This window comes from Bufo bufo, chromosome 10, assembly GCF_905171765.1.
Source record: "Bufo bufo chromosome 10, aBufBuf1.1, whole genome shotgun sequence".
NCBI lineage: Eukaryota > Metazoa > Chordata > Amphibia > Anura > Bufonidae > Bufo > Bufo bufo.
In genome coordinates, this window is record NC_053398.1 from 40,802,707 (window position 1) to 40,821,614 (window position 18,908).

The 18,908-nt window shown below is 43.6% G+C and overlaps 1 protein-coding gene across 1 annotated transcript in view; it reads left to right on the forward strand.

The window, feature by feature from the left end:
* The window catches only part of LOC120980015 (mucin-5AC-like), an 85,466-nt gene that overhangs the window by 63,892 nt on the left and 2,666 nt on the right, over positions 1-18,908 (forward strand). Inside the window, exons 11-13 of the mRNA XM_040408880.1 lie at positions 1,227-1,371; positions 4,399-4,442; positions 7,587-7,847. Of these exons, the coding sequence (XP_040264814.1) occupies positions 1,227-1,371; positions 4,399-4,442; positions 7,587-7,847 (450 nt within the window). The remainder of the gene's footprint in view (positions 1-1,226; positions 1,372-4,398; positions 4,443-7,586; positions 7,848-18,908) is intronic.

Sequence of the window (18,908 nt, forward strand, 5' to 3'; positions counted from 1 at the left end):
TCACTAATCCTCCGAGCCTTCCATTACTGCAGGCTACTACCATATTGACAGCCACCCTCACAATCCAAGATGCCAGACGATAACCCAGTTCTTTCCAGTAATGGACCCATGGTCCCTAAAAAAAAACTCTAAAAGAAAGATAGAACTAGATAATGCAGGGAGGTAGAAGCAGGCAAGTCTGCGCCGACGACTCTACCAAAGAAAAACAAAACAATAACAAATGTAAATCACTCAAACCATGTTCTAGGTCAGGATGAGATTAGTTCTTTATTAAAGGGTCTATCTTTCTGTTAAACAGTGAGGCCCAATGGCTTTCAATTATTTCTTGTTCATTGTTCTTTCATTCATAAGCTCACTTTAGCCAGGTATTTTGCTATCTCCTCCTTGATGGACGATTCCTTTGACCAAGACTCCTTTGAAGCATCTGGATATGTCCCAGGTTGATGTAAAACCTAAATTTACCGTACATTTTATTCCTTGTATTATAGCGATCCCGGAATTCAGTCTCTTTTCAACCTAATAAAAGAGGAGTTCAAGAGACCCAAACATCTTTATGTCAATTATCATAAAGTGTCCCCAGCTGTAAAGATCGCACTCCAACCTTTACCATTGAACAATGGCATTGTCATTAGAGCAGCGGATACCTGATAATAATTGACAACTGAATGTTACCATTATCCTTGCCCCAATGGCATATCCCTACACTGCCTGACACTATCAGCACTGATTCAACAGTGGTATTCCTACTAGAAATGCATTAATAAATTGGCTATTGAGTTTTACAGGTTAGGGCAGTGTATGAATGTATGACCCAACAGTACATCTGGCCGCATGTGGCCAAGACACAGCCACCTGTGGCAGCCCTTGACTGAACGATTTTATGGTAAACTGTGCACCCTTTGGGTGTATTTGTACCGCATACAGCCAGCCAACCCAGCGGGCCGTACCCTCTGTTAAGGGTAAAAGCCCAATGTAATTTTAATAATATATGTCTACTAGGAATAACAAAGGAATGGTGTAATGTAGAACCCTAAGAAAAATATTCTTCTGAACTATTATATTATGAGCAATGATATTACACCCTTAAATAGACATGTCAGAAAAAAGGTATCAGAGCCTCTTTATAATCGGTCCAGTTTTATAATAATTTGCCATTATTATTATCATTAACAATTCTTGAAGATATTTTATTTGCTTCCACATGTCCTATGTGTACCTTTCTTTAGGCTGTTATCCTAAGTGCCCTGATGATAAGCCCTTCTTTGAAGAACTTGGTATGCAGTGTGTAAATCAGTGCGGCTGCTATGATCAGATGGGACAATACTATAAGCCAGGGGACAAAATCATATCCTGCAATAACTGTGAATCCTGGTGAGTTATCATAAAGTATAAAGTACCATAGATTCACAGGAAAGCCTGCACCACTCAAGGGCCAATGTTTTCAGTTTTATTCAATGATCCATGTTTCGTACAAAAGAGCCAACAAAAACCATATGCCAAGATTAAGATCAAGCATTGATCAAAACGTCATAGCTGTTTTTATGGGACCTTTTGTACGAAACATGGATCACTTAATCATGCCAAAAACACTGGACCTCGAGTGCTGCTGGCTTTTCCGTGAATCTACCTATTGGCTTCTGGGCCTTGCGGTGCACACATATGGGAAGGACTTTTTGCAAACAAGATGAGCTGGCTGGATTCTTATATCTGGCTAGGCTGACGGAAAGCCCTGGTTACATATGAACCACCTTCATAGGAACGCACTTCATTCTGGCATGTGCACACTGGCATTAATGATAATGAGCAAAGCAGCCCTTCGAAGAGGTGGTCATGTTAGAACAACATGGAATGATTTATAAAATTTTAAAACTACCCCAATTGACCGGTTACCTAAAGTACACGTCTCTAAAGTAGGAAGCTAAATATGTTTGCTTCTAGAGACACTATGGCCTCATGCACATGACCATATGTATTTTGTGGTCCGCAAAAAACGGATCCGCAAATAATACGGATGATGTCTGTGTGCATTCCCTATTTTGCGGAACGTTACAGTTGGCCCCTAATAGAACAGTACTATCCTTGTCCGTAATGCGGACAATAATAGGACATGTTCTCTTTTTTTGCGGAATGGAAATACGGACATAGGGAAAGGGAATGCACACAGAGTAACTTCCATTTTTTTTGCGGACCCATTGAAATGAATGGTTCCTTATACAGTCCACACAAAAAAAAAAAACGGAACGGACATGGAAAGAAAATGTGTTTGTGTGCATGAGCCCTAATGCAAAAGTATCCTCCACCTATTAATACCCTATAATTGATCAGTGACACTGTGTCCAGTCACCATCAAATTAGTGTCACTGCTACCACATAGTAGTATGCCTGTTAGTATATATATGAACAGATCCACTACTGAATGCAATCATGTCACAGGGACACTTCCCTAAAACAGCATAGGCTATACACAACTCCCTCCTTTAATATGGGTGCTTTCAGATATGCTGCTAGTATTTAGGCACCTATCCTTCTGCCTATGTAACACAGCTGACCCGCTCACAGCTACCCTGCTCGACGTGTTTCTATGCGGATATGGGACCGCATTTCATCAGGAGCAGGTCTACAAGTTTGCAGGTCGAGGAATAATCTTAAATAGCATGTGGCATAATAGCACCGCACATAGTGGTGTGTAGCGCTGCAGCATACCGGCGCTGTGACATATTTAATGTACAAAAAAAGGACAGTGCTTAACAAAAAAGAAGACAAAACAAAGGACATATAAGCAAACAGTAACAGAAAAAAAAAGGAATAAAACATATAAGGGGTTATTCCCATGAATAATATAAAAAATGAAAATCAGAATATCATACAGTACAAGACAATTTATTTCTAACAAAGCTAGAACCAGCCCTGTACCTCACATGGATCCAGAGATCTCCCCATTCATTGCTCTGCTAGATTTATATCAAGCTGACAGCTCAGGGGAGTGTCTTTCCTGCTGCAGCTCAGGGGGGGCGTGTCTCAGCTCTCCCTATCACAGCTCAGGGGGCGTGTCCATGCTCTTCCTATCACAGCTCAGGAGGCAGTTGAAGGATGAAACTGAGCATGTGCGGCCATCTTAATGAGCCGGTCAAAGAAATAATCAATTAAGTGTCACTATGCAGATACATTTTATTGAATAACCCAGTAGCTATACAAATTTTTTTATTACATGCAATTACAAAAGTATTCAGATCCAGGTGCTGGTTTGAAATCCGTAAAATATTTTTTGTGGGACAACCCCTTTAAAGGGAACCTGTCACCTTGAAAATGCAATGTAAGCTACACGTACAGTACCATGTTATAGAGCAGGAAGATCTGGAGGGTTGATTTTACATCACGTTTTTTTCTTTAAATATGGTGCCTTAGCGGAGCAGGCGCCATAGCAACTGGGTGCCTGCTGTTTCATACAGGAGGCACCCGCGGCTAATGTCCGCCACTGGTGGTAATGCTTATCACAGACATTTAACCTCTCAGATGCCATGGTCAAACCTGACCACGGCATCTGAGCATGCTAAACCATGCTAAATACTGGAAGCGTGTGCTTCCTGTAATGCTCCGGTTCCCCCATGTGATGATCGAACGAGCTGGAGCTTGTGTGCGGCAGCCCCTGTCATAGTAAATGACAGGAGGCTGCTGCACAGTGTTTCCTAATGAGCCCCTGCCTGTAGCAGAGCTCCATAGGAAACTTGTAAAATCATAATGACAATAGCAATCTAATAATTCCTATGGGAACTATAAAAAAGTGTAAAAACGAATAATAAAGTTTTTATAAATAAAAAATAAAAAGAAATTCTAATAAACCCCCTATTCCCAAAATGAGAATTAAAAAAATACACATCATGGGTATCACCGCATGCAAAAACGCCCATACTATCAAAATATTAATCCCATACGGAAAGAGGCAAAAAAAGGGTCAAAATGGCCGATTTGCCATCTTTTAGTTGCTTCTCCTCGCACAAGAAATTAAATAAAAAGTTGTCAAAAAGCTGTACACACCCCAGTATCAGTGAAAAGTACAGATCGTCCCACAAAAAATGACCCCTTATACAGCTCCGCACACATAACTACAAAAAAAGTTATAGGGATCAGAATAGGACAGCAAAAAAAAATTTTTTTTTTTTTTCCATATCTAAACACAAGAGACTTAAAAAAAAAGGGACTAGCCATGCACCAAATTATCATTCAGCCTGAGCTACTGTGATAAGTGTGGTGTGTGTCCAGTTTACACAGGGTTTCTCCATCTACAAGGAATAGTAAATCTGCCCCCAGTATTTCAGTTTGGCATTTTTTACACATTTGTATCACTTTTGTATAATTTTTCTGGTAATATGATCCTCATAAATAATTTTTTTTTTTCAGCAACTGCACAACCAATGGCATCCAATGCAAATACGATAAGTACGGTAAGACAGTCACGTGTGTAACATAGTAACATAGTATATAAGGTCGAAAAAAGACATTTGTCCATCCATCCAGTGTGTGTATATATATATATATATATATATATAAATATACATTCATTTTAAAATCTACCATGATTAGTAACAATTGTAACAACACCAGGCAGTAACAATTGTGGAGCATTTTTAATATACATCTATGTTGTAAAATTCCTCTATTATTTGTACTAGAAGTTTGGGAATTAAATGAAGTCTGCAGTAGGATTCTACTGGGCATGGGTGTGTCTGTGCACGTTTGACACTATCCAATCAGTACCTCTAATGGCAGGCTATGGAGGCACCTAACCACAAATGGTAACACCCAGTTGGAACTTTATTCCAGACTGTTGGCAATTTATTCATAAAATTCTAGTAGAAATAATGGAGGATAGAGTAGCTGTTGCATGAGGGATGCAAGACGTTATTAAAACAGACATGTCAGGAGATCTGACAGGTCCTCCTTAAAGGGGTTGTCCAGTAGTTTATAACCGATGGCCTATCCTCAGAATAGTCTATCTGTAGCCGATGAGTGGGAGTTCTGCACCCTGCACCCCTCACTGATCAGCTCTTCTGTGTAGCTCTGTCACTGGAGATTAAAGCTGATACCTCCAACACTGAGTGGACAGAATTTGTCCTATTGAAGTCAATGGCAGCAGATCTGCAGTGACCAGCGCTGTCCAGTACAATGTTGTATGAAGATGTGCTGTAGCTCCTGCGCCAACATTCAGCGACAGAGCTACACAGAACAGTGCAGGGGTGCAGGACCCTAGGACTCATAGGTTTATTATAAATGGAAAATATGACCTTAAAGGTCCTCTGTCAGCAGATTTGTACCTATGACACTGGCTGACCTGTTACATGTGCACTTGGCAGCTGAAGACATCTGTGTTGGTCCCATGTTCATATGTTCCCGCATGGCTGAGAAAAGTTATGTTGTAAGGGTTTAGGAGACTTTAGGAGAAGTCAGGGCCATAAGTGATGGTGTTTTCACTGTCTAGACCTGTCACTCAAAGTATAGAGGGAGCGGCAGTTGCAGAGAGGACAGAGTCTCTTGGTGTAATGGTAACGCCCCCATTGCTCCTAGAAGCTCATTTTCATATATTAAAACTTTTTTCTCAGCAATGCGGACACATATGAACATGGGACCCACACAGATGCCTTCAGCTGCCAAGTGCACATGTAACAGGTCAGCCAGTGTCATAGGTACAAATCTGTCGACAGATATCCTTTAAGCGAGTTTTCCATTTTCCATCAACCCCCAATCATTTAATCCAATGTTTGCCCATCTTTCACTTTGTAATGCATTGAAATAATTACCCGAATCCATCCTATCTCCTGCTCCAGAATGCAGTCACATGCTGTGTCCGTTTCAAACCAAAGTATTTGAAACAGCATCAAAATCAGATACCATTAAAGGGGTTTTCCAGTTTCCATCAACTCCTTTCATTTAAGGTTCTTTCAGAAGAATGTAAGTACTCCGTGCCTGTGCTACGGACTGCAAATTTTGGTTCGCAATTCACGGGCACCAGCCATGTGCACTCCATTTGCTGACACGGACCCATTGACTCGAATGGATCTGCGTTACGCAAGGTACGGCAAAAGATAGAACATGTCCAGTCTTTTGCAGTGTGGAGGCACAGACCCGAAAACCTATAGAAGTGCTTCCATGGGACTCCGATCCCTGCCTCTGTTCCACAAAAGATAGGACAAGTCCTATCTATTTTCGTATCTTGCAGATTGCGGACCTATTCAGGTCAATGGGTCTGCATCTGCAAAGGGAGTGCACACAGCGCACAGCAATTTGTGGTCCGCACGTGCACAGAGCACTTACGTTCATCTGAATAGACCCTAAATGAAAAGAGTTCATGGAAACTGGAAAACCCCCTTTAATATTATCTGAGTCTAATGCTGTTTCAAACGACACTATAACCCTGTCCAAAATGCATTCACATGACCCTGTCGGCTCTTGTCTCTGCAACCTCCTTTGATTTCATGTCCAGGCGCATCCAGCCTGGTCTTCCAGTCTCAGCAGTGTTCCTTAGTGTGAATGCGCATCTAATTAGCATGGGTAGGGAAAAAGCGAGGCCCTACGACCCTCTGCATCCTCAACAGCAAGGCAGCAAACTTCTGGTGCATGCACTTCACTAGTAGACACTGTAGGGAAATAGACCTGTTGGTCACGAAAGCATCTGTGCATTTGCTGGAAGTTTGCCTCTTCACTACTGAGGAGGCAGAAGAGATGCCTTCTTCCTGCCTATGCTAATTAGATGAGTGTTACCAGTACCACTACAGGGCACAGCAGAGACCAGAGGACCAGGCTGGAAGTGAATGCACATGATGTCACACAAAGCTGCAAAGAGAAGAGCTCTCTTTAACGAGCCATGTACTTGTATCGGTTGGACTGGAAGAAGACGTTTTAATATCTGTATGTAAACAAGAAAGTTTCCTATCACTGACCACAAGTGGATTTGACCAGTTTTATGTTGGAAAGCTCTATAACTATTCATAATAATAATAAAAGTTCCAAGGGCTGCAGGGAATAGAGGGAATGGTGGTGACTCAAGTGCATGAACAACAGCTCCCACCTATTATTAAGGGCTCATGCACACAAACATATTTTTTGTCCTTGTCCCTTCCAAAAAAATGAAAATTACTCTGTGTGCATTTCGTTTCCGCAAGTCCATTCCGCCAAAAAAATATAGAACATGTTCTATTCTTGTCCGTTTTGCGGACAATGGATCCATAAAAAAAACGATTGCAACATGGATATCACACGGACTTCATCCGTATTTTATGCAGATCTGTGTTTTGCAGGCTGCAAAATTCATACGGTCGTGTGCATGAGCCCTAGTAAGGATGCCCTCGCCAGGTAGGCAAGTAGTTGCTGTGTGTTAATAGTCAAGTATTAATGAAGTTGGGGCCTTCCACTTAAAATCAGACAAGATTGCCTTGTGTCTTTTATTTATCATGCAGTCATCAGTTTGCTACATTATAGTTTTATGTTACAAGGTATTAGGGAAATGTAATCCATGTATGGGGATAAATGGATCTACAGGCATCTTCCCTGCAGTCTACATGTTGTTACACTGTCATCTTTTCCCTATACAGCCTGCTACTGTGAATACCATGGACACATTTATGCCTACAATGAAACTATCTATGTTAAAGATATTGGCAAAGGAATATGCCTTGTCCTTGTATGTGGCATCAATGGTACAACAACTAAATACTATGTTTCTTGTGGAACGACATCAACCAGAGCAACTAAAACATCAACAGTAACTATTACTTCTAAGAAAGTCACATCTGAATTTACATCAATGACAACAAAATGTTTTTGCATATTCAGAAACATGACATATGATCCAGGTAAGATTTGTCAATCTAAACTGTGTCTACCTACAATCTTCCAATTACTGGGGTGGTTCTATAAGGCCTCTTGCACATGACCATATACCCTTGAGATATACGGTCCGTGAGCGGGCCATATGTCCCGGAGCAGCATTGGTCGTGCCCACAGGAGCACACAGCATCATAGATTACAATGATGCTGTGGACATCGGGCCGCTTGCGGGACTATTCTTATGAGTGCGGGACATTGCACCATTGTAATCTATGATGCTGTGTGCTCCCGTGTGCACGATCAATGCTGCTCAGGGACATATGGCCCGCTCACGGACCATATGTCTCGGAAGGCATACGGTCGTGTGCAAGAGCCCTAATTAGGATCTTAAAAGGTTCTTATTCTTCTTGCAGAGATACAACTGATAAGGCGTCTTTAGGGCAGTGTTTCAAGGAAAATTCAGTAGCATAGAATTTCTGAAACTTTTCTGTGAATCTCAACAGTTGTACTTCTCAAGCAGGCCTCATGGAATGGAAGAAGAGAAGTTTCAAAGCAAAATGGGGCCGATACTGTTGGAGGCAAAAGTATATTCCAAAACTCCTGCTCTGAGTAAAATGAATACTATAAAAGTGATGTAGCTGTTCTAGGTTTTCACTTCACTTGAACGTACCATGGAAATTGTAGTCTAAACTAGACCTTTTGAGTTGGTTTGAAAAGGAAACATTCTGGTTGGCTTTTGGAAAAATTGGTAGTTTATCAATTGGTAGTTTATCAATTCAGGGGACTACCTCTTGAAGCTCTTAAAGAGAATGCCAAGAGTGTGCAAAGCAGTAATCAAAGCAAAAGGTGGCTACTTTGAAGAACCTAGAATATGACAGTTTCAGTTGTTTCACACTTGTTTGTTATGTATATAATCCCACATGTGTTAATTCATAGTTTTGATGCCTTCAGTGTGAATCTACCATTTTCATAGTCATGAAAATAAAGAAAACTCTTTGAATGAGAAGGTGTGTCCAAACTTTTGGTCTGTACTGTATATTTTCTTTTTTTACTGAAATACAGCCCTATATGCTTTCACCTGAAATAACTGCAACAGTGCAGTGCATATATATATTTCTTTTTTTACTGAACTATGCCCCTATACGCTTTCACCAGAAATAACTGCAACAGTGCAGTGCGTATATATTTTTCTTTTTTTACTGAAATGCGCTCCTATATGCTTTCACCAGAAATAACTGCAACAGCGCAGTGCGTATACATTTTCCTTTTTTTACTGAAATACGCCCTGTAAGGGATTAGGTAGCGGGGATGTCGTCTCCTGGGTAGACAGGCACAGTTTAGCAGGCACACCGAAGAAGTTGCAGTCCACACGGCAGGAACTTCTTCAAACTGACCTCAGCCAGTTTTATTGTCAGGTTGAGGTACAGAACATAAAATATAACAAACAAAAATCCTAAGCCTGTCCGGCTCTAACTATACAGCATGAAACCTCCCTGACCAAGTGCCGGCCTAATACCAAGCACCTAAACAAAATAGCAAAGTCCATACCTCTCGAAACACTCTCACAGGCTCAATGCAGGTAACCTGTTCCCAGGCTGAGAGAGCTGTGTCTGCATCCCTAGCACACCTGAGTAATTACCTGACAGCCCAAAACCCGGACTGTCCGGAAGGAGTGGGGCCCACTTTTCTCTCCCCACTCCAGCAACACAGGCCCTAAAAACAGACCTCTCCTGAACATTTCCCTGGTTGCTTTTAAATGACAGAAGTGAGGAATCTTGGGCACACATAGACCCCGTCCACTACTTCTCCAGACACTCTGTCACAGCCCCTATATGCTTTCACCGGAAATAACTGCAACAGTGCGTAAATATTTTTCTTTTTTTACTGAAATACGCCCCTCTACGCTTTCACCAGAAATAACTGCAGCAGTGCGGTACGTATATATTTTTCTTGCTGTACTGAAATACGCCCCTATACGCTTTTACCAGAAATAATTGCAACAGTGCGGTACGTATTTAATTTTCTTGCTGTACTGAAATACGCCCCTATACGCTATCACCAGAAATAACTGCAACAGTGCAGTGCGTATATATATTTTTCTTTTTTTTACTGAAATACACCCCTATACGCTTTCACCAGAAATAACTGCAACAGTGCAGTGCGTATATATATTTTTCTTTTTTTTACTGAAATACACCCCTATACGCTTTCACCAGAAATAACTGCAACAGTGCAGTGCGTATATATATTCTTTTTTTTACTGAAATACAGCCCTATAGGCTTTCACCAGAAATAACTGCAACAGTGCAGTGCGTATATATTTTTCTTTTTTTAGTGAAATACCCCCTATACGCTTTCACCAGAAATAACTGCAACCGTGCAGTGCGTATATATTTTTCTTGTTGTACTGAAAAGCGCCCCTATACGCTTTCACTGAATAAAATACTAAGATATAAGCCACCAAAGGCTTTTCAACATAACACTTGCAGCCCAATAACAAAAAGCTGCAATGAAAGAGCTGTCTAATGACTATTTGGATCCCCAAATAATCGTTCCCTGCACTTGTAAATCACTTTCCTATTAATGTTTCTAGCGCCTTCTGACATCTCTCCCTGCACTAAGATGCTGTGAAAGGATTCATATCCTTTCCCTGCACTTATGAATCGTTTTTTCTTTTTCACAATCATTTTTCCACTTGTCGTCCCTAGCGCCTTCACACGTCTGTCCCTGCACTCTGAAAGCTGTAAAATGGCATAATCTAAAATGGCTGCTGTATTTATAGGGCTATGACATCACACCATCAGCACTGTAGTCCCCGCTTCCAGCGTTAGAGCTTGGCTGGGGTCTCGCTGTCCTGCACCCGCCCTGGGCCCAAGACCAGGATCCAGCTTCCAGTGGGTAGAACCGTGTTGTAATCCCAGGGGAGTATATTACCGATACTAATCCCCAGAGTGAATATAGCTGTTCCCCCCACACATGAGATGAGACTCTATGTTGGGGGTGAAACAAATCAAGAACTCTTGTTACTGAAGTCCAACTCAGTATATATACCGTTCAAGAAGTCTAACAACATAACTCAATCAAACATGAACAGCATGCAAACAGACATCCCCTCCCCAGTGTCTTAATGAAATAATAGGGAGAGAGGAGACATATGTGATGGGATTATCTCCTGAGTGTATCATAAGGTGATCTGCTCCTCTACACCGGAGTCGGCTACTCCTAGAGTCAGCTATCTTAATCCCATCACTAACACAATAGAACAAAGGTACAAATAAACTAACAAATTCATTGGGAGTCTCAGTGCAGAGTTAACCCTTTTTGTGTTGCAGGATTCACACCCTGCACCTTTAATGGGCAATAGGAAAGATGTGGCCTATAAATCAGGGTTAATAGTTCCTTGTAACCCCAAGAGGTCTGAGGGGGGTCTCCATAGTTCTCGGTCCATAGTCCGTAGGAAGGAGGCTAGCACTCAGGCTTCTCCATCAGCCCCATTGACGGTTCAGTCTGTCGCAAATTTTGTCTGCGATTGCGTTAAATTTTTTCTGCGTGGGTGCAATGCGTTTTAATGCGTTTTTCAAGCGCGTGAAGAAAAACTGAAGGTTTACAAACAACATCTCCTAGCAACCATCAGTGAAAAACCCATTGCATCCGCACTTGCTTGCTGATGCAATGCGTTTTTCACTGAAGCCCCATTCAATTCTATGGGGCCAGGGCTACATGAAAAACGCAGAATATAGAGCATGCTGCATTCATTATGCAATGCATAACTGATGCGTGAAAAAAAACGCTCATGTACACAGATTAATTGAAATGAATGGGTCAGGATTCAGTGCGGTTTCTATGTGTTCATGTCACGCATTGCCCCCACGTGGAAAACTCTCTCGTGTGAAAGTGACCTTAGTCTGCCTGTCTTCAGCAAATTGTTTCTGTGCTTTCTTGTGCATCATCTTTAGGTCTCATGCACACGGACGTTGTTTTGGTCCGCATCCGAGCCGCAGTTTTGGCAGCTCGGATGCGGACCCATTCACTTCAACGGGGCCGGCAAAAGATGCGGACAGCACTCTGTGTTCTGTCCGCATCCGTTGCTCTGTTCCGTGGCCCTGCAAAAAAATATAAGATGTCCTATTCTTGTCGGCGCTTTGCGGACAAGAATAGGCAGTTATATTAAAGACTGTCCGTGCCATTCCGCAAATTGCAGAACGCACAAGGGCGCCATCCGTGTTTTAGGGATCCGCGATTTGCGGACCGCAAAACACACAATGGTCGTGTGCATGTAGCATTAGAAGAAGCTTCCTTCTGGGATGACAGCCATGCAGACCAATTTGATGCAGTATGCGGTGTATGGTCTGAGCAATGACAGACTGACCCCCCCACCCCTTTAACCTCTGCAGCAATTCTGGCAGCACTCATATGTCTATTTTGAAAATACAACCTCTGGATATGAAGCTGAGCAAATGCACTCAACTTCTTTGGTCAACTATGGCGAGTCCAGTTCTGAGTGTAACCTGTCTTGTTAAACCGCTATATGGTCTTAGCCACCGTGTTGCAGCTCAGTTTCAGGGTGTTGGCAATCTTCTTATAGCCTAGGCCAGTGGTGGCGAACCTCTCTGCGGGCACCAGCACCCTGGAAAAAGTCTATGGTGTACCAATATGCCTTAGACTTTTCCTGCCATTCATCAGCACAGGGTGCGCTATTAACGTCACAGGCAGCACATTGAATATAGGCAGGCTATTATAGATAAATAATAAAGTACATGGAAGTTATACTATATTGGACTTAAATTGCCGTGTTGGCACTTTGCAATAAATAAGTGGGTTTTGGGTTGCAGTTTGGGTACTCGGTCTGTAAAAGGTTCACCATCACTGGCCTAGGCCATCTTTATTTAGAGCAAGAATTCTTTTTTTCAGATCCTCAGAGAGTTCTTTGCCATGAGGTTCCATGTTGAACTTCCAGTGACCATTATGAGAAAGTGTGAGGGCGATAACACCAAATTTAACACACCTGCTCCCCATTCACACCTGAGACTTCGTAACACTAATGAATCACATGACACTGGGGAGGGAAATTGGGAACAATTTGGCCATTTTCACTAAGGAGTGTACTCACTTTTGTTGCCAGCGGTTTAGACATTAGAGTTATTTTGAGGGTACACCAAATTTACACATGTTGTCCCATGAAAAGATATAATAAAATATTTACAAAAATGTGAGGGGTGTACTCACTTTTGTGAGATACTGTACATACATACGGAAACTTCTCCAAAACCTAACGCTACTTTCACACTTGCTCTAGCAAGGTCCAGAAGGGGAACCTAGGTAAGATATTACCTAGGTAATATTATGAAACCTGATGAAGGGGAAGTTTTAATCCCCGAAACGCGTTGTTTCCAATAAATAAGAAGAACCCACTCCATTGAGACTGTTTCCATCGTGGATTTGCGCCGAAGCAGAACCTCTTTTCTCTATCACTACTGGTTTTGGCTTACAATAACTGATATTAATAACTGACCAAATAACTGAAGTGTGAACTTGGCCTTAGGGGATTCAAAGAAACAAAGTCACAGCTTGCAAACAGACAGATTTTTTGTATCTCTTGTATCTCAGAAACAGCTAGAAGAAAAGAAAGAAGCTAAAGACCAATTGAAAAAAATATTTTTAGCCCAAAATGAGTAAAATGTCCATAGCATCTATAAAATATATCATCTTTACACTGCCAAAGTATCTGCAGTGTAAATTCACTTGTGGTGCAGAGTTTAGTAGAATGTCAATTTAAGCCTCATGCACACGTCCGTGGAACGACTTCTTCCTCTGTGCTTCCACAGAGCCCCTGCTGTCAGGTGGGAATGCCATCAGCAGCACGTCTACCAGCATGCTCTTGTACTTGTGCATCTTCTGATCACACTCCAGTTACGGAATTAAGGATGGGACGTTGTCCTTGTAGTAGGGATCCAGCAGGGTGGCCATCCAGTAATCAGCACCGGTTAAAATGTAGGCAACTCGGCGGTCGTTGTGCAGGCACTGCAGCATGTAGTCGCTCATGTGTGCCAGGCTGCCCAGAAGCAACGACAAGCTGTCCTCTGTGGAAGGTGTATCGTCTGTGTCCTCTGTATCCCGCCAGCCATGCTCCAGTGATGCCCATGAGCTGCTTTGGCTGCCACCCTGCTGTGAACACTGGTCCTCCTCATCATCATCATCCTCCTCCTCCTCATCCTCCAGAACTGTGTCCTGGCTGGACAGTTGTGTACCTGGCCTCTGTTGGTGCAGGAACCCAGCCTCCGAGCCACTTGTGAATAACTGGCCTGATAATGGTGGAAATGATCCCTCTTCCTCTTCTTCCTGTGCCACATCCTCTTCCATCATCGCCGGAAGCATTTTTTTCAAGGAGACATAGAAGTGGGACGGCATCGTCGGCACTGGCCATGTTGGTGCAGTATTCGAAACAGCGCAACACGGCACACACGTCCCGCATGGAGGCCCACTCATTGGTTGTGAAGTGGTACTGTTCCACAGAGCGACTCACCAGTACGTGCTGCAGCTGAAACTCCACTATCGACTGCTGCTGCTCACACAGTCTCTCCAGCATGTGCAAGGTGGAGTTCCATCTTGTGGGTACGTCACATATGAGGCGGTGAGCGGGAAGGCCGAAGTTACGCTGCAGCGCAGACAGACGAGCAGCAGGAGGGTGAGAACGCCAAAAGCGCACACAGACGGCCCGCATTTTCTGCAGCAGGTCTGACATATTGGGGTAATTTTTCAGGAACCTCTGCACCACCAAATTCAGCACATGTGCCAGGCAAGGGAGATTCATGGAGCCGGCTTGGCCCAGAGCTGCTATGAGATTTCGCCCATTATCGCACACCACCAGGCCGGGCTTGAGGCTCAGTGGCACCAACCATTCATCAGTCTGTTGTTCCTTGCCCGTCCACAGCTCCTGCGAGGTGTGGGGTTTTCCCCCCAAACAGATGAGTTTTAAAACAGCCTGCTGTCGTTTCCCTTTGGCTGTGCTGAAATTGGTGGTGCAGGTGTTACGCTGACCGGATGAGGAGGCGGTAGAGGAGGAAGCGGAGTAGGAGGAGGAGGCAACAGGAGGCAAAGAGAAACGTCCTGCAATCCTCGGTGGTGGAAGCACATGCGCCAAACTGCTATCTGCCTCAGGCCCTTACGCCACTGCATTTACCCAGGGTGCAGTTTGGGAGATATATAACGTTCCTGCACGTGCTTACTGGTCCACGGTTTTGTGGACATTGCTACAGATGCTGTTGCGCAGTGCACACCTGATTGTGTCCGCCACTTGTTTGTGCAGGGCAGGAATGTCTCGCATGGAAAAGTAGTGGCGGCTTGGAACCATGTACTGTGGGACAGACACCGCCATAAGGTTTTTAAAAGTCTCCGTCTCCACCAGACGAAATGACAGCATTTCAAAGGCCAGGGATTTTGAAATGCTGGCATTCAAGGCCAGGGATCGCTGGTGGGTAGAGAGGTACTTCCTCTTTCTCTCCAGTGTTTGGGGGATGGGCAGCTGAACGCTTCCATGGGACAGTGTGGAGTTGCTTGGTGATGGTGACGGTGATAGAGGTGGTGGTGGGGCTGCCACACCCTCTGTTTGCGGGGTGGTAGGTGCCACTGTAACTCCAGGGGGGAAGGAAGAGGCCGAAACTGCAGCAGAAGACGGAGCAGGAGGAGCCTGAGATCTTTTGTGTTTTTTTGAGGTGTGTACCTCACTGCAGCTCGTGCTTTGCATTTAGATGCCTGGTCATGCAGGTGGTGCTCAGGTTTAGAACATTTATGCCTTGCTTCAGGCTCTGATTGCACAGTGTGCAAACCATTTACGTCTTGTCATCGGCACATTGTCTGAAGAACTGCCACGCCAGGGAGCTCCTTGGAGCTGGCTTTGGTGTGCTCAGTTGCTGAGTGCAGTGGGAAGTAGCAGGCGTACTGGCTAGGGGGTGGCCACTCTGCTTTTGCACCTTGCTCCTTCTTTTGCTGTGCGGCTGGCGCTGTGTGACCACCACCTCTTCCTCTTAACTGCACACATCACGTGCATGACCTTGATTCCATGTGGGGTCTAGGACCTCATCATCCTCCACTTCATCTTCCACCTACTCTTCACCCCTGCACTCCTTGCCGATCTGCACACTGCCTCAGCAGTTGACACCTGTGTTTCGTCATCATGATAGACGTGCTGCGGTGGTTCTCCCATGTCCACATCCTAAAACATAAGTGGTTGGGCATCAGTGCACTCAATCTCTTCCACTTCTGGGGCAGGGCTAGGTGGATGGCCCACGGAAACCCTGCCAGCAGAGTCATCAAAAAGCATAAGAGACCGCTGCATGACTTGGGGCTCAGACTGCCACCTAATCTACTACCGCCTCTACTTGTTCTGGCCTCACTATTCGTACACCGGTATTCGGGCCTACAAAATAACGCAGAATGCTCTGTCGCCTACGTGCACCTGAGGAAGGTGTTTCATTTGGAAGTGTAGCTGGCACAGATCGACCACGTCTTCTCCCTGCAAACAGGTGCTCCATCAACACCAGCGGCACCACGACCAGGGCCACGTCCCTTATTTTATGCTCTCCTCATTCTTTGAGGTCACCCACTGAACTAACAGACAGATTAACTACAGTGTATATTAATTTCCCTGTCACGGATGCAGTGCAGGTGTACCTCACACCAAAAATGGGTATATGTCACCCATCAAACTAACAGACGGATTAATTATATTAATTTCCCTGTCACAGATACAGTGCAGATATACCTCACACATAAAATGGGTATATGTCACCCACCGAACTAACAGACGGATTAACTATATTAATTTCCCTGTCACGGATTAATATATGTATATGTCGACCACCGAACGACTTATATTTTTGTGTCAGGGATACAAAGATGGTGAATTGCACCCACAAAAAAAATCACTATAGATCACCCACAGAATTAACAGCCAGATTAATTATTATATTTCTGTGTCAGGGGTGCAAAGCTGGTGTATTGCACCCACAAAAAAAATCGCTATACAGTAGGTCACCCACAGAATAAATAGCCAGATGTGATTCCTAACACTCTCCCTGACTTCAGCTGCCTGCTTCCTGTCCCTGCACTACTCAGAGCTAATGGGCGGTGCTACACGTGATCCAGCTTGCATAGAGGCTGGGTCACATGATGCACCAGCCAATCACAGCCATGCCATTACTAGACATGGCTGTGATGACTTCTAAGTGCCCTAAAGCCTTTCAAAAGCTTTATTAAATTGGATTGCGCTGCAAATATTCCTGAAGTCCTCTTTCACACAATGCGGTTATACATCATCAGATCCAAGCATGGGACAGAATGCAAGTACACATGAATAATCCTCCCCTCATCCAAAACCTATAAAAGTCAAGGGGTCACAGAATAGTAAAGCACTTTCACATATAGGTGAAACTCGAAAAATTAGAATATCGTGCAAAAGTCCATTTATTTCAGTAATGCAAATTAAAAGGAATTGCATTAATGCAGCTTAAAAATAGAATTTTGTGAAAAGGTTCAATATTCTAGGCTTAAAGTGTCACACTCTAGTCAGCTAATTAATCCATATCCCCTAAGCAAAGGGTACCTCAAAATTGAGACTTTAGGGTTTCATAAGCTGTAAGCCATAATCATCCAAATTATAACAAATAAAGACTTGAAATATCTCGCTTTGCACGTAATGAATCTATCTTATATATTAGTTTCAACTTGCATTACTGAAATAAATGAACTTTGCACGACATTCTAATTTTTTGAGTTTCACCTGTATATGTCCCGTAAAAAGGTTTATTATACTCACAAAGTTAGACTTGTAATAAGCATGTCACAAATCTAACATATATGTGAAAGTGCTTCACTATTCTGAGACCCCTTAGCTTTTATAGGTTTTGGATGAGGGGAGGAATATTCATGTGTACTTTCATTCCGTCCCATGCTTGGATCTGATGATGTATAACCGCATGGTGTGAAAGTGGACTTAAGGAATATTTGCAGCACAATCCTATTTCGTACGGATTGGACTTTAAGTGAACTTGACCCACATCACTATATTAGGATCTGCAGCGCGAAGAGTCCAGGCAACGTATCAGAGACTTTTTCTTTCTAAGCTTTACTAAATGCCTGAACACGAACCCGAACTTTTGCTGCAAAGTTCGGGTTCGGGTCCGGGTACCCGAACTCGCAAAGTTCGGTACAGACCAGAACTTTGCAGTTCAGGTTCGCTCAACACTATACAGTAAGTTTTTTTAAATATACATAGTGTCATAAAAAAAAAAAAAATATATACACTGCTCAAAAATATAAAGGGAACACTTAAACAACACAATGTAACTCCAAGTCAATCACACTTCTGTGAAATCAAACTGTCCACTTAGGAAGCAACACTGAGTGACAATCAATTTCACATGCTGTTGTGAAAATGGGATAGACTGGGGAACAGGGATAGATAGGTCTGGGGAACAGGTGGAAATTATAGGCAATTAGCAAGACACCCCCAATAAAGGAGTGGTTCTGCAGGTGGTAACCACATCCCACTTCTCAGTTCCTATTCTTCCTGGCTGATGTTTTGGTCACTTTTGAATGCTGGCGGTGCTTTCACTCTAGTGGTAGCATGAGACGGAGTCTACAACCCACACAAGTGGCTCAGGTAGTGCAGCTTATCCAGGATGGCACATCAATGCGAGCTGTGGCATGAAGGTTTGCTGTGTCTGTCAGCGTAGTGTCCAGAGCATGGAGTCGCTACCAGGAGAAAGGCCAGTACATCAGGAGACGTGAAGGAGGCAGTAGGAGGGCAACAACCCAGCAGCAGGACCGCTACCTCCGCCTTTGTGCAAGGAGGAACAGGAGGAGCACTGCCAGAGCCCTGCAAAATGACCTCCAGCAGGCCACAAATGTGCATGTGTCTGCTCAAATGGTCAGAAACAGACTCCATGAGGGAGATATGAGGGCCCGACATCCACAGGTGGGGGTTGTGCTTACAGCTCAACACCGTGCAGGACGTTTGGCATTTGCCAGAGAACACCAAGATTGGCAAATTCACTACTGGAGCCCTGTGCTCTTCACAGATGAAAGCA